Source organism: Mobula birostris, chromosome 20 (genome assembly GCF_030028105.1).
Source record: "Mobula birostris isolate sMobBir1 chromosome 20, sMobBir1.hap1, whole genome shotgun sequence".
Lineage (NCBI taxonomy): Eukaryota > Metazoa > Chordata > Chondrichthyes > Myliobatiformes > Myliobatidae > Mobula > Mobula birostris.
The window spans coordinates 29,805,763-29,827,655 of record NC_092389.1 but is presented as its reverse complement, the minus strand read 5'-3'; the positions used below and the strand labels follow the sequence as shown (position 1 = coordinate 29,827,655).

Genomic DNA, 21,893 nt, shown 5'->3' with positions numbered 1-21,893 from the left:
AGTCAGGAAGCAAAAGGTTACACAGAGTGGAACTACTATTCTGAGTTGTGTATATTTCAATGCAAGAAGTATTGTAACAAATGCAGATGAACTCGGCATGGATCAACAAATAGAATTATGATATTGTAGCCATTAGTGAGACTTGGTTACAGGAGGTGCAGGACTGGCAGCTCAGTATTCCAATCACAAACAAGAGAAAAGCTGCAGATGCTGGAAATCTGAGCAACACACACAAAATGCCAGAGAAATCCTTTGGCAGGACTGGAAAAAAAGTTCAGGAGTAGATTTAAAAGGTGGGGGGAGGGGAGAGAGAAACAAAAGGTGATGGGTGAAACCTGGAGGGGGAGAGGTTGAAGTAAAGAGCTTGTAAGTAAATTGGTGAAAGAGACAGAAGCCACAGAAGAAAAAAAAACGGGGAGGAGCACCAGAGGGAGGTGATGGGCAGGCAAGGAGATGGGAAAAGGGAATGGGGAATGGTGGGGGGGAGGGGGCATTACCAGAAGTTTGAGAAATCGATGTTCATGCCATCAGGTTGGATGCTACCCAAATGAAATATAAGGTGTTGTTCCTCCAACCAAGTGTGGCTTCATCACGACAGTGGAGGAGGGCATGTATGGACATATTGGAATGGGAAGTGGAATTAAAATGGGTGTCCACTGGGAGATCCTGCTTTTCCTGGCGGACGGAGATCAGCGAAGTGGTCTCCCAGTCTACATCAGGTCTTACCGATATTCAGTAGGCCACACTGGGAGCACTGGAAACAATAGATGACCCCAACAGACTCACAGGTGAAGTGTCACCTCACCTGGAAGGACTGTTCGGGGCCCTGAATGGTAGTGAGGGAGGAGGTGTAGGGGTAGGTGTAGCACTTGTTCCACTTGCAAGGATAAATGCCAGGAGGGAGATCAGTGAGGAGGGACAATTGGACAAGGGAGTCACATAGGAAGCGATCCCTGTGGATAGCAGAAAGTGGGGCGGAGGGAAAGATGTGATCGGTGGTGGGATCCTGTTGGATATGGTGGAAGTTTTGGAGAATTATGTGTTGAATGCGGAGGCTGGTGGGGTGGTAGGTGAGGACAAGAGGAACCCTATCCCTGGTAGGGTGGCGGGAGGATGGGGTAAGAGCAGACATGCGTGAAATGGAAGAGATGTGGTTGAGGGCAGCATTGATGGTGGAGGAAGGGAAGCTCCTTTCTTTGAAAAAGGAGGACATCTCCATTCTGGAATGAAAAGCCTCATCCTGAGAGCAGATGTGGCGGAGACGGAGGAATTGAGAGAAGGGGATGGCATTTTTACAAGTAACATGGTGGGAAGAGGTATAGTCCAGGTAGCTGTGAGAGTCTGTGGATTTATAATAGACATCAGTGGATAAGCTGTCTCTGGAGATAGAGACAGTGAGATCGAGAAAGGGGAGGGAGGTGTCAAAAAATGGACCAGGTAAACTTGAGGGCAGGGTGGAAGTTGGAGGCAAAGTGGATGAAGTCGATGAGTTTAGCACGGGTGCAGGAAGCAGCACCAGTGTAGTCATTGATGTAGCGCAGGAAAATTGCAAGACGGTCACCAGTGTAGGCTTGGGACATGGACTGTTCCACGTAGCCGACAAATAGGCAGGCATAGCTGGACCCATGTGAGTACCCATGGTTACACCTTTAGTTTGAAGGAAGTGGGAGGAGCCAAAGGAGAAATTATTAAGAGTAAGGACTAATTCCGCTAGACGGAGAAGAGTGGTGGTAGAGGGGAAACTGGTTAGGTCTGGAATCCAAAAAGAAGCGGAGACCTTTGAGGCCTTCCTGGTAGGAGAAGGAGGTGTTTAGGGACTGAATATCCATAGTAAAAAATATGATGGGGGCAAGAGAACCTGAAATCATTGAAAAGGTCTAGAGCATGTGAAGTGTCACAGATGTAAGCAGGAAGGGACTGAACTAGGGGGCATAAAACAGTGTCGAGGTATGCAGATATGAGTTCAGTGGGGCAGAAACAAGCTGAAACAATGGGTCTACCTGGACAAGCAGGTTTGTGAATCTTGGTTAGGAGGTAGAAACGGGAGGTGCAGGTTATGGGAACCATGAGGTTGGTGGTGGTGGATGGGAGATCCCTAGAGTCAATAGGTTGGTGATGGTGTGGGAAACATTGACCTTGTGTTCCTTAGTGGGGTCCTCTTCGAGGGGTAATTAAGAGGAGGTATCTGAGAGTTGAGAGATGGATACAGGTTGATGATACTTGGCAGTTTAAATAGATCAGCATGGACTCGATGGGCTGAAGGACCTGTTTCAGTGCCATAGTTTTTTTCTGGCTCTGTGGGGGGTAATAACTGTTCATGAACCTGAGGGTGTGGGTCCTGAGGCTCCTGATGGCAGTTTCTTCAGCAGTGTTTTTAATCAAAAATTTTTGTCTATTTCCAAAACTAACTTTATCCCTGATCTGAAAAGGGTTCCAGGTCCTAAAATATCAACTCTCCCTCTCTCCACAGATGCTGTGACCTGCTGAGTGTTTCTCCCATTTTCTGATTTTACCCTCAGCGTTGGGATGCAGAACTCACGTCATCCAAAGGTAAACATTCGGCGGAGACACATGAAACTGCAGATATCAGAATTCAAATTTCAAAGTAAATGTATTATCAAAGTACATATGTCATCGTGTACAACCCTGAGATTCATTTCCTTGCAGGCATACTCAATAAATCCACAATGAAATAATAACCATAGTAGAATCATAAGTTCTCAATTCAGGAACAGCTTCTTCCCCTCTGCCATCCGATTCCTAAATGGCCATTGAACCTGTGAACAATAGCTCACTTTTTAATATATATTATTTCTGTTTTTGCATGATTTAAAATCTATTCAATATATGTATACTGTAATTGATTTACTTATTATTATATATTTTTTCTATATTATGTATTGCATTGTACTGCTAAGTTAACAAATTTCACGACTCATGCCGGTGATAATAAACCTGATTCTGATTTTGAATCAATGAAAGACTGCACCAACTTGGGTATTCAACCAGTGTTCAAGAGACAACAAACTGTGCAAATACAAAAAGAAATAATAATAACAATAAATAAACAATAAATATCGAGATGAGATGAAGAGTCCTTGAATTTGGAGCCGCAAAGAATCTGCTGGAGGAACTCAGCGTCCTGATATTGACCAGAATCGTTGACAATCCTTTCCCCTTACAGATGCTAAACACAAACGCGAGAAATTCTGCCGATGCTGGAAATCCAAGCAACACACACAAAATGCTGGAGGAACTCAGCAGGTCAGGCAGCATCTATGGAATAGTACCGTCAAAGTTTCGGGACGAGACCCTTCGGCAGGACTGCCTGCCGAGTTCCTCCAGCATTTTGTGTATGCCCCCTACAGATGCTACTTGATCTGCGAAGTTTCCTTTCTCGTAAAAACAATGTGAATAATATGTTTTCTTATGACTGCTGCTTAATGATAATAATATGTGCCTGTGATGCAAGTAAGTTTTTTCAAAGCATTTGTGCATATGACGATAAACTCCATTTTCGAATGCAGCCAATATTCAGCATAATAATGGGAAAGGGTGGAGAATAGCAACGCGGAAGTGACGATTAACAATTGGGATGTGACGACGGTATCCCTGACGTGTCCCTTGCTTCTGACTATAATCGGTGGCTCTAGATCGTTCGGCCCGTCACAAGATGTTGGACTTCTTCACCATCTTCAGCAAGGGCGGCATCGTGCTCTGGTGTTTTCAGGGGGTGAGCAGCCCCTTCAGCGGCACAGTCAATGCGCTTATCCGCAGCGTCATCCTCCAGGTGAGGGGCGACGGGGCTTCGGCAATCAGCGCGTTCTTCTCGGCCCTGGGAGAGCAGGGCGCCTGCCGTCGGAAGGCCGACTAGTCGTCTGCGTTCCGAGGGCACTCCGGCCTGAGGTTGTGGGGTGCGCCGGTCAGCGCGTTCCCGGCCCTGCGGGTTGCAGCCTGATATGTACGGTAGGCAGCTGGTCCATGGTCATAGGAGTTAGTGCTTCTGCTCCGGGCAGTCCCTGCGCAGTGATGGGCTCAATTCAACTGGGAATGGTGGAGCAGACATCTGTGTTCTGATCTGTAATGTACTGTGCTGGTGCAGCAACAAAAGTTTCATTTTTATGGCGTTAATGGTCTGTGCCTATATGACAACAATGGAGTTTAGAAGCTCAGAGGGTTCTTTTGACTTTAGGGACTCTCTTAGGTGAGCTTTGAAGGCTTGCGCCTATTGTTACAGTTTTGTTTCTACTTCAATAACTTGACGATCTGCTTGTTGAAGTTAAAGTGCCCCCTTCCCATTCCATACGTCCTGATGAAATAGAGTCTGTTTCTATAAGGGGGTGAGTTTTTCGACACAGGTGGTTGTGAGTATATAGAACAAGCTGCCAGAGAAAATAGTAGAGGGAAAACGGTTACAGAATTTAACGCGTTCAAATTGTGTTATCCCAGATAACGTCATAGCTAGCATGGCTGAGTTGGGCCAAAAGACTCACTTCTGTGTTGTACAGCTCTGACTCTAAATCTATACTAGCTCGCAGATCAATTTCATTAGCCATATAACAATCTGGAGGATCTCAGTGGATCGAGTAGCATCTGTAGTGATAAAAACCGTCAATGTTTCTGGTCAAAATGCTGCATCAGGACTGACATCTACTTTTCATGCAGTTTCAACTCAAATGTCACTGATTGCTGACTTCCTCTAGAAGGTTGTTTGGTGCTGCTGATTCCAGCATCTGCAGTCTGTTGTGTCTAGAATTTTCCTCAACCTCCTGCACACTGTTCCCTTTAAGCAGCACAGGTGCATGGCTGTGCAGTAACTTGGATGACTCTGAGCTCATGGCCTTTGTTAATGCACAGCTGGAATGGTCTCTTATACAATGTTAATATAGTTTTAAAGTTTGCTATGTAATTGTGAAATACCCTGTAATTGGGTTAATGAATGTCATCCATAAATTTTCTAAATAATAAATGTATCACAATTTTAACTTTGACATGTTTTAGAGCTTTAACATATTTGCATTAAGGGTTTCAAGTTACAACATTATTACAAATTGTAACAATAAGCACAGAATGGAAGTTGGCAGCTCATTGTTAATAAACTGCTGGCCTTCTGAATGCTGACATTGTCTTGTCAAAACATTATACTTTTGCTATTGTGCCTGGCGGTTGTTTTCACTGCCTTACATCATTTGCTTGTGTTGAGTTGTGGTTTGTGTTTGTTTGATGTGCAACACATTTAAAGTGCCATGCAGCTTTCAGGCTGTGTGTTTTAAAAAAAAATCCTACTCAGAGCAATGGTTGGTCTGAGCTAGAGGGAACATTATTCCTGCGTGTTCTACCTCTCAAAGTTGATAGAATGCTCGGATTTCCAGCATCTGCAGATTTTCTCTTGTTTGTGATTTGATTGAATGGTGTGTGTTTTTGTGGTACTCAGCTGTTATAATTTGATAGAGCTAGTGCAAGGTGTACCTAATACTTGTCATGAAGCTCCTGTAAATAGGCTGTGTTAATCTGATTCACAGTATTTCCGAAGAGTAGAACAACTATTGATTTTAAGTTCTTCACAGAATATCCAGTTTGGAAATGTTGATTAAAGATTTAAATCTTCCACTTTTTAATGGGATTATGCTTTGCTGGGTTTTTGTTTTGCAAATGAGACTTGTACTTTTGCTGTGCTGTAATTAGACATAGGAATAGGTTGTTTGGCCTTCATTAGTACTCCATTATCACCACTTTAATGTACAAACTCAAATAATCTAGTGATCTGTGTTGAATTTGAATGCACTTTGAATGCTGAGCCTCTAATTCACTTTGTAGACTATTTGAAAAGTTCACTATCCTCTTTATGAAGAAATGTTTCCTCATCCATTTTGAATGGTTGTCCTTGTGTTTTTAGATTGTGATCCCTTGTTCATTACGTTCTGGAAATGTAATACCTTGTCAAGACTCTGAATTTTGTTTATTTTAATAAGATCATTTCTGAATTCAAGGCAGTATGAGCTCATACTTGAGTGTAATTTTTTAATGCCTTGCAATACTGGACTATAAATTTTGGTTATGTGCATTTAGTGGACATGATGACTAAAGGGTCAATATTGTTTTCTGAGTGGATGAAAAATACAAAAGAGAAACACAGAAAACCTACTTCACAATACAGGCCCTTCAGCTCACGAAGCTGTGCCAAACATGTCCTTGCCTTAGAAATTACCTAGGGTTACTCATAGCCCTCTATTTCTCTGAGCTCCGTGTACCCGTCCAGGAGTCTCTTAAAAGACCCTATCATATCCACCTCCACCACCATCACCAGCAGCCCATTCCACGCACTCACCACTCTCTGCTTAAAAAACTTACCCCTGATATCTCCTCTGTACGTACTTCCAAGCACCTTAAAACTGTGCCCTCTCGTGCTAGCCATTTCAGCCCTGGGAAAAAGCTTCTGACTATCCACATGATCAATGCCTCTCATCATCTTATACACCTCTATCAGGTTACCTCTCATCCTCTGTTGCTCCAAGGAAAGAAGGCCGTGTTCACGCAACCTATTCTCATAAGTTATGCTCCCCAATCCAGGCAACATCCTTGTAAATCTCCTCTGCACCCTTTCTATGGTATCCACATCCTTCCTGTGGTGAGGTGACCAGAACTGAGCACAGTACTCCAAATGGGGTCTGACCAGGGTCCTATATAGCTGCAACATTACCTCTCGGCTCCTAAACTCAATCCCACAATAGATGAAGGCCAATGCACTGTATGCTTTCTTAACCACAGAGTCAACCTGCACAGCAGCTTTGAGTGTCCTATGGACTCAGACCCCAAGATCCCTCTGATACTCCACACTGCCGAGAGTCTTACCATTAATACTATATTCTGCCATCATATTTGACCTACCAAAATGAACCACTTCACACTTATCTGGGTTGAACTCCACCTGCCACTTCTCAGCCCAGTTTTGCATCCTATCAATGTCCCACTGTAACCTCTGACAGCCCTCCACACTATCCCCAACACCTCCCATCTTTGTGTCATCAGCAAATTTAGTAACCCATCCCTCCATTTCTTCATCCAGGTCATTTATAAAAATCACGAAGAGTAGGGGTCCCAGAACAGATCCCTGAGGCACACCACTGGTCATCGACCTCCATGCAGGATATGACCCGTCTACAACCGCTCTTTGCCTTCTGTGGGCAAGCCAATTCTGGATCCACAAAGCAATGTCCCCTTGGACCCCATGCCTCCTTACTTTCTCAATAAGCCTTGCATGGGGTATCTTGTCAAATGCCTTGCTGAAATCCATATACACTACATCTACTGCTCTACTTTCATCAAGGTGTTTAGGCACATCCTCAAAAAATTCAATCAGGCTTGTAAGGCACGACCTGCCTTTGACAAAGCATAATCATATTATGCCTCTCCAAATGTTCATAAATTCTGCCCCTCAGGATCTTCTCCATCAACTTACCAACCACTGAAGTAAGACTCTCTCTCTTTCAATATTTTTGTTAGTTTCTACGTATAAGAATATAGAGTACAAGAAGATATATATTATAAATTAAAAAAGATAAAACAAGTACATTATTAGAATCACACTTGCAATCACATTACCCTATATTCATGTAAATTAAATTAAATAGTAATATTGAAATGTTATAGTTTTATTATACAGAAAAAAAATCTAAACCCACTACCAAGATCAAAGCTGTTTGGTAAAGAAAGAAAAAAGGGAAAAAAAATCCTTATCATAAAGTGAAATATGTTACCAGCCAACATCTGTACTTTAACAGCAAGTCAAAGGTTTTGAAAATAGTTCAAAAATGGTCCCCACAATGTTTGAAAGTCTTGGCAAGATTCAGAAATTGAACAACGGATCTTCCCTAAATTTAAGCATGACGTAACATCGCGTAACCATTGAGCGTGAGTAGGCAGAGCAACATCCTTCCATTTAAACAAGATTGCCCTCCTAGCTGTAAGAGAAGTAAATGCCAAAATGTGCAAATCAGATGTTTCCAAAATAATATCTTTTCCTCCAACAATATCGAATAGGGTGATCAAAGGGTTAGGCTTAAAATTTTACCTCAAAAAATACCGAGAAAGTTTGGAAAACTTCCTTCCAATATCTTTCAAGACTTGGACATGTCCAAAACATGTGGATTAATGAAGTTTCTCCATTGTTACATCTATCACAAAAGGGAGATCTATCCGAATAATATCCGTTATGGCCGACACATAACAAAGAAGTGTTAACCAATTTAAAAATTTCATTCCAAGTTTCTTCAGAAATTGAAGTCTGTAAATCTTGTTCCCAGAGATTTTTAATTTTGTCTAACGGAGCATTTCTCATTCCCAACAACATACCATAAATATTGGATATTGAACCATTAAGAAAGGGTTTCAAATTAGAAATTACATCTAATAAGTCCTTACCGGGGCTATTAGGAAATGTATATAATTGAGAACACCGAAAGTCTCTAATTCGTAGATATCGGAAAAAGTGGGTTTTTGGTAAGCTATATTTAGCTGACAATTGCTCAAACGAAAGGAGACTTCGTCAAACAAACAAATCCTGGAAGCATTTAATACCCAATCTATCCCATTTTTTTAAAAACTGGATCGGTCATAGAGGATTTAAAAAAAATTAGAAAAAATGGGACTTGAAAGAGAAAATCCGATTAAACCAAAATATTTTCTAAATTGTACCCAGATCCTTAAAGTATGTTTAACTACCAAATAATCAGTTAATTTACTTAAGGATAAAGGAAGTGAGGATCCAAGAAGAGAAATGATAGACAATTTATTAACAGAGTTAGCTTCTAAAGAAACCCATATCGGACAGTCCTCACGGTTAATATAATGTGACCAAGACGTAAGATTTCGTATATTGACTGCCCAAAAATAAAACCTAAAACTTGGTAAAGCTAAACCTCCATTCTCTTGAGCTTTTTGAAGATGAACTTTGTTTAGTTGAGAATGTTTACTTTTCCATATATAAGAAGATACAATAGAATCAAGAGAGTCAAAAAAAGATTTAGGAATAAAACGGGTAAGGCCTGAAAAAGGTATATAAATTTAGGTAAAATATTCATTTTAATAGAGTTAATTCAGCCAATCAACGATAATGAAAGGGGCGACCAGTTTGATAGTGCCCTTTTTACATAATTCAGGAGGGTAAGAACATTTTCTTTAAGTAGGTGTTTATAATTCTTAGTAATTGTTACACCCAAATAGGTAAATGGATTTCTTACAATCTTAAAAGGAAGGTTAGTATTGATTGATACCAAATTATTCAAAGGAAAAAGTTCACTCAGTTTATATGCTGAAAACTGGTTAAAGCAAGAGTAAAGAAAGCGCAGGAGGTAACGAAGTCTCAATATTAGAAATAAAAAGCAATAGGTCATCAGCATAAAGCAAAACTTTATGGATAGTACCTCTCCTTAAAATACCAATAATATCATTAGATTCTCGAAAAGCAATGGCTAAGGGTTCTAAGGCCAGATCAAAGAGCAAAGGGTTCAAAGGACAACCTTGTCTGGTTCCACGTTGAAGTTTAAAAGGTTTGGAATTCTGAATATTAGTAAGAACCCGAGCAGAGGGAGATAAATAAAGTAATTTAATCCATTGAATAAAATCAGGCCCAAAATTAAATTTTTCTAAGGTTTTAAATACTGAAGTAAGACTCACTGGTCTATAGTTTCCTGGGCTATCTCTACTCCCTTTCTTGAATAATGGAACAACATTCGCAACCCTCCAATCCTCCGGAACGTCTCCTGTCCCCATTGATGATGCAAAGATCATCGCAGGGGCTCAACAATCTCCTCCCTCACCTCCCGCAGTAGCCTGGGGTACATGTTATCCGGTCCTGGTGACTTATTCAACTTGATGCTTTCCAAAAGCTCCAGCACATCCTCTTCCTTAATATCTACATGCTCAAGCTTTTCAGTCCGCTGTAAGTCATCCCTACAATCGCCAAAATCCTTTTCCATCGCGAATACTGAAGCAAAGTACTCATTAAGTACCTCTGCTATCTCCTCCAGTTCCATACACACTTTTTCACTGTCATACTTGATTGGTCCTATTCTCTCATGTCTTATCCTCTTGCTCTTCACATACTTGTAGAATGCCTTGGGGGTTTTCCTTAATCCTGTCCACCAAGGCCTTCTCATGGCCCTTTCAGGCTCTCCTAATTTCATTCTTAAGCTCCTTCCTGCTAGCCTTATAATCTTCTAGATCAGCGGTCTCCAACCACCGGGCCGCAAAGCATGTGCTACCGGGCCGCGAGGAAACGATATGATTTGGCGATATGAGTCAGCTGCACCTTTCCTCATTCCCTGTCACGCCTAGTGTTAAACCTGAAAGCACGTGAGGTCATTACCCACGCGTCATCCATGTCAGCGCGGTAAGGAGATCAACTCCTCGAGCTTGCAAATGATGGCGGGCTGAAAAATATGTTTGACTTAACATCTCTGCCGGCATTCTGGATCAAAGTCGAGGCTGAATGTCCTGAGATAGCCATGAAAGCACTGAAAACGTTGCTTCCATTTCCAACATTTTTTCTGCGAAGCAGAGTTTTCTGCAATGAGTACAATGAAAACTAAATTGCGGAATAGACTGGACACAAGGAACCCCCTTCGAGTATCGCTGTCTCCCGTCACTCCCCGATAGGACCATCTTGTTGCAGGAAGCAAGCCCAGGGCTCCCACTGATTCAGCGATATTGGTGTGTTGCAATGATTTTGTATGTTCATACGAGGAAAATATGTGCTATGTGTTTAATATCCAAACGTTACTTAAAATGTTATGATGCTATTGACTTACTTATATAACCATATAACAATTATAGCATGGAAACAGGCGACCTCGGCCCTTCTAGTCCGTGCTGAACGCTACCCTCACCTAGTCCCACCGACCTGCACTCAGCCCATAACCCTCCATTCCTTTCCTGTCTATATACCTATCCAATTTTTCTTTAAATGATAATATCGAACCTGCCTCTACCACTTCTACTGGAAGTTCGTTCAACACTTACTTCAAGCTCCCCTGTCCTCCACTGATAATTGACTTATCGCTACATTCATGCGAGGAAACTATGTGCTGTGTGTTTAATATTAAATTTGTTAGATAAACCCTTTTAGAAATGAAATTGAGTGTATTAGCCACTTATCACCTACATTCTGGTCATGATTAACACCCCCCCCCCCCCCGGGAATAGAATCGCCAAAAACGGTTGCAGGGGGGGAAAATATCGGTGTGTATACGCATGCGCACTGGTGCCCACGCGAGGCTTCATGGTCACTGTAGTCTTTCTCTGGGTAAACAACGTACTTGACTGCTACTCTTGTCCGTTGGCAACCCTACCCCCCCGATCGGCCGGTCCGCGGTGCAAAAAAGGTTAGGGACCCCTGTTCTAGATCTGTATCATTACCTAGTTTTTTGAACCTTTCGTAAGCTTTTCTTCTTGACTAGATTTACAACAGCCTTTGTACACCATGGTTCCTGTACCCTACCATCCTTTCCCTATCTCATTGGAACATACCTATGCAGAATTCCATGCAAATATCCCCTAAACATTTGCCACATTTCTTCCGTATGTTTCCCTGAGAACATCTGTTCCCAATTTATGCTTCCAAGTTCTTGCCTGATAGCCTCATATTTCCCCTTACTCCAATAAAACACTTTCCTAACTTGTCTGTTCCTACCCCTCTCCAATGCTATGGTAAGGGAGATAGAATTGTGATCACTATCTCCAAAGTGCTTTCCCACTGAGAGATCTGACACCTGACCAGGTTTATTTCCCAATACCAGATCAAGTACAGCCTCTCCTCTTGTAGACGTATCTAATTATTGTGTCAGGAAACCTTCTTGAACACACCTAACAAACTCCACCCCATCTAATCCCTTCGCTCTAGGGACATGCCAATCGATATTTGGGAAATTAAAATCTCCCACCACGACAGCCCTGTTATTATTACACCTTTTCAGAATCTGTCTCCCTATCTGCTCCTCAATGTCCCTGTTACTATTGAGTGGTCTATATATAAAAAAAAACACCCAGTAGAGTTATTGACCCCTTCTTGTTCCTCACTTCCGCCCACAGAGACTCCATAGACAATCCCTCCTTTTCTGCAGCCGTGACACTATCTCTGATCAGCAGTGCCACGTCCCCACCTCTTTTGCCTCCCTCCCTGTCCTTCCTGAAACATCTAAAGCCTGGCACTCGAAGTAACCATTCCCGCCCCTGAGCCATCCAAGTCTCTGTAGTAGCCACAACATCATAGCTCCAAGAACTGATCCCCGCTCTAAGTTCATCTGCTTAATACTCCTTACATTAAAATAGACACCTCTCAAACCATTGGTCTGAGCACGTCCCTTCTCTATCACCTGCCTATCCTCCCTCTCAGACTGTTTCCAAGCTTTCTAGATTTGTGAGCCAACCGCCTCTTCCTACGTCTCTTCAGTTTGGTTCCCACCTCCCAGCAAACCCAGTTGAAACTCTTCCCCAATAGCCTTAGCAAACCTCCCCGCCAGGATATTGGTCCCCTGGGATTCAAGTGCAACCCATCTTTTTTGTACAGGTCACTCCTGCCCCAAAAGAGGTCTCAATGATCCAGAAATATGAAACTCTGCCCCCTGCTTCAATCCCTCAGCCACGCATTTATCCTCCACCTCACTCTATTCCTATTCTCACTGTCACATGGCACAGGCAGTAATCCTGAGATTACTACCTTTGTGGTCCTGCTTCTCAACTTCCTTCCTAACTCTCTGTGGTCTGCTTTCAGGACCTCCTCCCTTTTCCTGCCTATGTCATTGCTAGCAATATGTACCACGACCTCCAGCTGTTCTCCTTCCCACTTCCAAGATATCATGGACGCGATCGAAAACATCCCAGACCCTGGCACCTGGGAGGCAAAATGATTGTGATTTTTCCATATTAACTTGGTAAATATTTGTGTTCATGAAATCCCCATTTAGGTTTAGCATATTTAGAGATCTTGACATAGTGATAATATTTTGTATGTTTTTGGATGAAGGCACAGTCTTTCTCTGTAGGGTACCATCTGTGAGTAACCTGCTACCAGCAACTATCGGTACTCTGGATAAACCTCTGAACTATACATAATCTGAGCAGTTCACAGATTGGAACTGCAGCTGTGAACCAACTTCCAGGCAGCAAATGATGCCTGCAGCAGCCAATTGTTCTCCCAAACATTCATTCATATGTACATACAGTACAGTGCAAAAGTCTTAAGCATATATTTCTAGCTCGGGTGCCTTAGACTTTTGCGCTATACTGCAGGAATTTTATGTATTGCACTAGACTGCCACAAAAAAGAAAACAAATTTCACGACCCAAGTGAGTGATGATAAACCTGATTATGATATGGGTCTCTATTGTGAACAGAGAATGGGAAGGAGGCAGGGAGAAGGGGCTCATGGTTGGGAAAAGTGGAAGGGAAAAGAGAGGTAGCAGGAAGCACCAGAGAGACATTCTGTAATGATCAATAAACCAATTGTTTGCTATCAAATTACCTTGTCTGGTGTCTCTGGGCTGGGGGTGTCTGCCCCCCACCCCAGCACTTCTCTGCCACCTGTCCCACACCCTTCCTGTGGGGCTCCACCCTTGCTATTCCCAACATCCTTTGCTTCCACTAGATTTACAAACTCCCTCTCTGCTCCACACTGACAAATACAGTACTGTCCAAAAGTCCTAGGCACCCGAGTTACATATACAGGTTTCCCCCACCATCCGAAGGTAGAGCGTTCCTATGAAACGGTTCGTAAGCCGAAATGTCATAAAGCGAAGAAGCAATTACCATTTATTTATATGGGAAAATTTTGTGAGCGTTTGCAAACCCAAAAATAACCTATAAAATCATGCCAAATAACACATAAAACCTAAAATAACAGTAACATATAGTAAAAGCAGGAATGATATGATAAATACACAGCCTATATAAAGTAGAAATACTTTTCCACAATCATTGCCGGCACTGTTCTCCGAAGCGAAAATCTCATGCAAGCGCTCTCGGCAGAAAACCTCACACAAGCGCTCTTGGCGAAAACACTCTCTCCAGTAACCTTTAAGCTATGAAGCTGCCAAATCATCCCAAATAACACGTAAAAATACACAGCCTTTATAAAGTAGAAATAATGTATGTACAGTGTAGTATCACTTACTGGAATTGGGAAGACAGCGCAGAGCACACTGATGATGGTGTGTCAGACTGAATCGTCGCAGGTTTGGGTGGTGCTGTGGCCCCCACCCTCCAGGCCGCCGACCAGTACATTGCCGCAAAGCATGCTGCGGTAACCGGAAGGCACACAGCACATCTTTAAGAAAAAAGCCGAAATGAACATGCTAATTAATTAGGTGCCACCTGACACGTAATTGTCAGCCCAGGTCAGTGCCGATTTCTGATTGCATCGCCTCTGATCTGGGCCGACATTTACATGTCGGGCAGCACCTAATTAATTAGCTTGCTTATTTCGGCTTTTTTCTTAAAGATGTGCTGGGTGCTTCCCAGCTACCGCTGCATTCTCCATGAATCGGTATCTGTCCGGGGCCTGGGTGTTGGGGTAGTGGGACATTGGGGTGTCATCTCATTGTCGTCTGTTTCCATTAGAGCAGGCGGCTCATCTTCTCCTATGACTGCCTGCCTCGATGTCGAAGGTCGAGGTTCGTCGTCTGCTGTGGCTGATGTGGAAGGCTTGCTTGACTGCTGAGCCTCGCGCATTTTTCTATCATACAGTTCTTTGTAAGCACTCAAACCATCCTGCAAATATTCCCTAAACCTACGTACCCTTTCAAAATTAAAGTCGTACTTTATCATTGCAGCGAAAATCTCATGCAGTTGCTTCACGTTCAGTTCCTGGACAACTTCACTTTCGGTCTGTTCGCTACTGCATTCTGTTTCGATTGTTATCTTTTCCTCTTCCAATTGCATCAGCTCTTCATCTATCAGTTCTTGGTCATGGGATGCCAAAACCTCTTCAATATCATCTTTGTCAGCTTCCACAAGCCAAACTCACGTTGTCCTTACTTTGTTCACCACGATCAAAACGCTTAATTATGTCTAGTTTTATGCTAAAGTGTAACACCCTTACGGGCTCTTTCAGGCTTTTCCAATACCTCAGAACTCATCTTGCTAACGGCTGCTCAATGCAACGTGTTTAAGCAATGCCGTTCCAAATCCGGGGGAGAGCGGCTGCTCGGGGCGCGTGCTGATTTTTTTCGTACCAGTGAAAACACCTTCTGAAAGCGAAAACAGGGTACTAATGTAGGTCTTTCGTAACAGTGAGGTTTCATAAAGCGAATGTTCGAAAAGCGGGGGACACCTGTATGTTGTTTTGTTGTTTGTTTCCGTGCCACGTGGCGCATCAAGTGGCAATCTTGCCATTTCTTTAGCATTTGTCTGTTTTTACGAGGCCGAGTTGCTAACTAGACGCACAAACCAGCACGGAAACCGTGGAAAGTATGCAGTGCAAGGAGCTGGCCGGATTGAACCAGGGCCACTCATCTCGAAGTCCAGTGTGGATACTGCTGGCTAGCTAGCTACAGTGCCTATAAGAAGTATTCAGCCTCCCCTTGGAAGTTTTCATGTTTTATTGTTTTACAACATTGAATTACAGTTGATTTAATTTGGCTTCTTTTTGACACTGAACAACAGAAAAAGACTCTTTTGTGTCAAAGTGAAACAGATCTCTACAAAATGAGCAGTTTTATAAAGAGGAATGAGGAAAACTTGCAGTGTCCACATGTGCAAAGCTGAAAGAGACCTATCCACACAGTCTCAAGGCTGTAATTGCTGCCAAAGGTGCATCTACTAAATACTGACTTGAAGAGGCGAATACTTATGCAATCAATTATATTGCTTTAGCTCTTGTCAGGCCTAGAATAGTCTTGAGAATTAGAAGAGAAAAGGTCATGGATAAGAAGGTTTCTATATATGACTTTTCTGTTGGATGGCAGGGTACAATAAAACCAATGAATTACTTTTGATATGTCAAGAGTTAAGTTTATTTATCACGTACATTGAAACATACAGTGAAATACGTTGTTTGTGTTAACAACCAACACATCCTAGGGATGTGTTGGGGGCAGCCTGCAAGTGTTGCCACACATTCTGGGGCCAACATAGTATGCCCACAATGTTTTGTGTTTTGTGGAACAACAGCAGTAAAACAAGCCGCATTCCTCTCTCCTACCCATGCCCGTGTACAGTCCTCTAATCCCAAGACAGGCTAGGCTGTCTTCTCCAACCTCCAGTGGTCTCAGACTCGGGCTCAGATATTGGGTTTCAACTTCCTCAGTTGAATCACAGAGATTCGTAGACTCAGCTCTGGCCAACAGCATTGAGTTACTGACATCCAATTCAACCCTTGTGCCTTGATCCTCTACATTGACCCCAGGACCTGCCATTCATCGAACACAAGGCCTCAAACTCCAGACTTATTGATGATTGGCTTTCTTGTATAGTCAAACCTTGCATCAATTTGTAAATATCAATATACTATGGAATAACCATATTGTGTGTTCTTTCTTGCTTTACTAAATTTTTTAGGAGGCAGTTTCATAGTTTACAAAGAAATGTGTCTCTGTGAGTAAACTCTTCTCAGGCTTCCAACCAGGTACAGGTATCGATTTTAACCAATGTTTCGATGACAAACTCCACCATTTTCATCAGGGATGATGCCTCGGCATGTCTAGTTCAGTGGTATATGTACCCCCGTCGTCTGTCCTTCCTGACTAGTCAGTCTTCAAGCAATCAGGGTTTCCACTGTCTCACCTTGTTTAAAGTTATATTCCAGTTCTTACTTAGAGCAAGATTTTCGTCTTTGTTAAAATTCTTATTCTCTAGTCTTATTTGAATGACTTCCTTCACCAGGTGGTTCCAAAAGCCATTGGCATGGCACGGTAGTTTTGTGCTGTCAATGTCGATCCTATTGCCATTGCATATGCAATGTTCTTCTACCGCCAATTTCTCCCAGTAACCAAAATGAACACACCCTCTGTGCTCCTTGATGCGGATTTCCACCATGCCAATATATGCTGCTCTACATTCACAGGGAATCCTGTAAACACCAGCCAACCTGAAGCCCAGGTCATTTTTGACTCGCATAAGCTGTGATTTGAGCTTCCTTGCAGGGTTGTGGATGGTATTAACCTGGTATTTCATCAGGATCTTGGTGATCTTTCCAGAAACTGTGGAAGTATAGGGAAGACAGGCGGTAGCAACAGGTTCCTCCTCTTTGTTAGGTTTCCTGTTTTTCCCGTCAGCCCTTTGAAGGGCCCAATTGATTTCCTTCACCTTGTAGCCATTCTGTAGGAATGTCTTGTGTAATCACCTTATTTCCTCATGGAGACTTTCTGGGTCAGAAGTAGTTTTAACACAGTTAATCAAAATAAAAAGAACTGTTCTATGTGGGGATATGTGATGGTGACTGTTATTATTGAGGTACAAGTCTGTGTAAGGAGGCAACCATTCTTCTCCATCTCCATCGTAAATTGAATGTTTGGATGTATGCTGTTCAGATGGTCATGGAACTGCTGGAATGCCTGAAGTCCATGAGGCCACATTATGAAGGTGTCATCATAGTAACGGAGCAGATTGCTGAGCCTCTGGCAATGATCTTTGCATCATAAAAGGGGACGGGGGAGGTTCTGGAGGATTGGAGGGTTGCAGATGTTCCCTTGTTCAAGAAAGAGCGTAGAGGTAGCCCAGGAAATTATAGACAAGTGAGTCTTATTTCAATGTTTGGTAAGTTGATGGAGAAGATCCTGTGAGGTAGGACTTATGAACATTTGGAGAGGCATAATGTGATTAGCATTAGTCAGCATGGCTTTGTCTTGTGCCTCATGAGCCTGATAGAATTTTTTGAGGATGTGACTAAGCACATTGATGAAGGTAGAGCAGTAGACGTAGTGTATACGGATTTGATAAGGATGCAAAACTGGACTGAGAAGTGGCAGATGGAGTTCAACCCAGATAAGTGTGAGGTGGTTCATTTTGGTAGGTCAAATATGATGGCAGAATATAATATTAATGGTAAGACTCTTGGCAGTGTGGAGGATCAGAGGGATCTTGGGGTCCGAGTCCATAGGACACTCAAAGCCGCTGCGCAGATTGACTCTGTGGTTAAGAAAGCATACAGTGCATTGGCCTTCATCAACCGTGGGTTTGAGTTCAAGAGCCGAGAGGTAATGTTACAGCTATATAGGACCCTGGCCAGACCCCACTTGAAGTACTGTGCTCAGTTCTGGTCACCTCACTACAGGGAAGATGTGGAAACTATAGAAAGGGTGCAGAGGAGATTTACAAGGATATTGCCTGGATTGGGGAGCGTGCCTTATGAGAATAGGTTGAGTGAACTTGGCCTTTTCTCCTTGGAGCAACGGAGGATGAGAGGTGACCTCGTAGAGGTGTATAAGATGAGAGAGGCATTGATTGTGTGGATAGTCTGAGGCTTTTTCCCAGGGCTGAAATGCCTAACACGAGTGGGCACAGTTTTAAGGTGCTTAGAAGTAGGTACAGAGGATATTTCAGGGGTAAATTTTTAACACAGAGTGGTGAGTGCGTGGATTGGGGTGACGGTGGTGGAGATGGATACGATAGGGTCTTTTAAGAGACTCCTGGAGAGGTACATGGAGCTTAGAAAAATAGAAGGCTATGGGTAACCTTAGGTAATTTCTAAAGTAAGTACATGCTTGGCACAGCTTTGTGGGCTGAAGGGCCTGTGTTGTGCTGTTGGTTTTCTCTGTATCTGAGGAAGCATTTGGGGCGTAAGGGTGATGAACTCAGAGCCTTCCTCAAAGTCCTCCATGTAGAAATTAGCAATAGCTGGCGACAAGGGCAATCCCATGGCCACTCCATCTGTTTGTTCATAGTAGTTCCCCTGAAAGGGATATGTGTTTGTGTGTGTGTGTGTAATATATACATGTGGGTACTCCCTCCCTCCCTTTATTGGCATTAGTGAATAAGATGGGATTTGTATCAATCCAGTAGTTTTATAATTATTATTATTTGTTATTTTCCAGAATGTCTCAGCTGCCATGTTGGATTTGAATTTTTCTCCATGGAACAATGGTTGCAGAAATATAATGGGCTCTAATTCCTGTTCAGCGATTTTAAATCTTTTTCTCACAAATTTCTTCCATTGTTTAATATGAATACAGTACTAACTTTTGTGCTACAGTATAAAATAATACAGCAGGGAAACAGGCCCTTCAGCCCATCTGGTCCATGCCGAGCACTAGTCCCAGTTGCCTGCATTCAGCCCTCCAAGTTTCTCACCTCCATGGACCTATGGAAATGCCTTATTTGATCCAGTTGTGCCCACCTTGACCTCGTCCTCTGGCAGCTCATTCCAGATTTTCATTACCCTCTAAACAAGTTACCACTCAGGTCTCATTTAAATCTCTTCCTTGTTCTCTTGTATCCATATAGTTTTGGACACCCCAACCCTGGGGAAAACACTATGACTGTTCACCTTATCCGTACTCATTATTTTATACACTTTTTTGAGATTACCCCTTATTCTGCTGCACTCCAGGGAATAAAGATCCACTATAGCCAATCTCGCTCTATAATTCAGACCTTCTAGTCCATGCAGTATCCTCATAAATCTCTTCTGCAGTCTCTCCAGCTTGTCAGTGTCTTTCCTTTATATTCTTATCAATTCTATTGTTTGGAACATGAACATTTTGCCAGCATTTATTACCCACAGATGGCACCTTGAACCATTGCAGTTCTTCTGGTGAAAATACCATGCTTTTTGGGCAGGGAGTAATTCCAGGATTTAAATCCAGCGATAAATAATGTGTTTCCAGTTGGAGTGCAGAGTCACTTTGAGGAGGAGTTGCACAAATAGTGTGAACTAGGGTCTTATTAATTCAGTTAGTGGTTTGTGATTCTTTTGACTTAGAGCTACAAGTCTTTGCTCAAATTTTTTGCTGCCTTGTTTTTCTTCAAGTACCTCAGAAATTTTGTCTTTAGGGGATTATGTTTTTATTTTTTTATCTCCAAGGGCCCTCACTCTGCAAGTGGAATATTGATGTTACAGGTGCAGAAGCATTCCCCAGTGAAGCATATTTCCTTCAGTAGCAGTTATTATTTTATTAGCTTCAGAATCAGAATCAGGTATGTGACATGAAATTTGTTAACTTAGCAGCAGCAGTTCAATAAAATAGATAATACAGAAGAAAAAAAATTATAATATAATTAATAAATAACTAAATGAATTAAAGTATGCGTATATTGAATAGATTATAAATTGTGCAAAAAACTACTATATATTAAAAAAGTGAGATAGTATCCAAGGGTTCAATGTCCATTTAGGAATTGGAGGGCAGAGAGGAAGAAGCTGTTCCTGAATCGCTGAGTGTGTGGCATCAGGCTTCTGTATCCCCTACCTGATGGTAACGGTGAAAAAAGGGCATCCCCTGGGTGCTGGAGATCCTTAATAATGGAAGCTGCCTTTCTGAGACACCGCTCCTTGAAGATGTCTTGGGTACTTTGTAGGCTAGTACCCAAGATGGAGCCAACTAAATTTACAACCTTCTACAGCTTCTTTCGGTCCTGTGCAGTAGCCCCCCCACCCCCAATGCAGACAGTGATGCAGCCTGTCAGAATGCTCTTGACAGTGCATCTATGGAAGTTTTTGAATGTATTTGTTGACATACCAACAAACTCCTAATGAAGTATAGCTACTGTCTTGCCTTCTTTATAACTGTGTCAATTTGTTGGGACCAGGTTAGATCCTTAGAGATCTTGACACCCAGGTACTTGAAACTGCTCACTCTCTTCACTTCTGATCCCTCTGAGGATTGGTATGTGTTCCTTCATCTTACCCTTCCTGAAGTCCACAATCAGCTCTTTTGTCGTACTGACATTGAGTGCCAGGTTGTTGCTGTGACACCACTCCACTAGTTGGCATATCTTGCTCCTGTGTGCCCTCTCATCTCCATCTGAGATTCTACCAACAATGGTTGTATCATCAGCAAATTTACAGATGGTATTTGAGCTGTGCCTAGCCACACAGTCACGGTGGAGCAGTGGGCTAAGCACACCCTGAGGTGCACAGTGTTGATCGTCAGCAAGGAGGAGATATTATCACCAACCACACAGATTGTGATCTTCCGGTTAGGAAGTTGAGGATCCAGTTGCAGAGGGAGGTACAGAGGCCCAGGTCCTGCAACTTCTGAATCAGGATTGTGGGAATGATGGTATTAAATGCTGAGCTATAGTCTATGAATGGCATCCTGACATAGGTGTTTGTGTTGTCCATTTGGTCTAAAGCCGTGTGAAAAGCCATTGAGATTGCATCTGCCATTGACCTATTGATATAACAGTGGGAAGGAAGAACAAACCAGCCTTTCATATCAATATATTTTGTTGCATTCATGGTAGCCAATCCACATACTACAGTATTCCACAATTGTAACCGAATGGAGTTTCGTTGATTCTCAAAGTAAATTTGTTATGAAAGTACATGCATGTCACCATATACAACCCTAAGATTCACTTTCTTGCAGGCATACTCAATAAATCCATAATAGAACAATAACCATAATAGAATCAATTAAAGATCGCACCAACTTGGGTGTTCAACCACTGTGCAAAAGACAACAAACTGTCCAAATACAAAAAGGAAAGAAATAATAATGAATAAATAAGCAATAAACATTGAGAAAATGAGATAGTCCTTGAAAGCAAGTCCATAGGCTGTAGGAGCATTTCAATGATGGAGTAAGTGAAGTTGAGTGAAGTTAACCCCTTTGGTTCAAGAACCTAATAGTTGAGGGGTAATAACTGTTCTTGAACCTAGTGGTGTGAATCCTGAGGCACCTGTACCTTCCTGATGGCAGCAGTGAGATGAGATCATTAGATTATGAGGACACACAGT

General features: G+C 42.5%; 1 protein-coding gene across 2 annotated transcripts in view; it reads left to right on the top strand.

The window, feature by feature from the left end:
- The first annotated feature begins 3,603 nt into the window (after positions 1 to 3,603).
- srpra (SRP receptor subunit alpha) overlaps positions 3,604 to 21,893 on the top strand; it is a 67,593-nt gene continuing 49,303 nt past the window's right edge. For both annotated transcript variants that reach the window (XM_072238415.1, XM_072238414.1), the window contains exon 1: positions 3,604 to 3,790. In XM_072238415.1, coding sequence (XP_072094516.1) covers positions 3,674 to 3,790 — 117 coding nt within the window. In that variant the 5' untranslated portion in view covers positions 3,604 to 3,673. The remainder of the gene's footprint in view (positions 3,791 to 21,893) is intronic.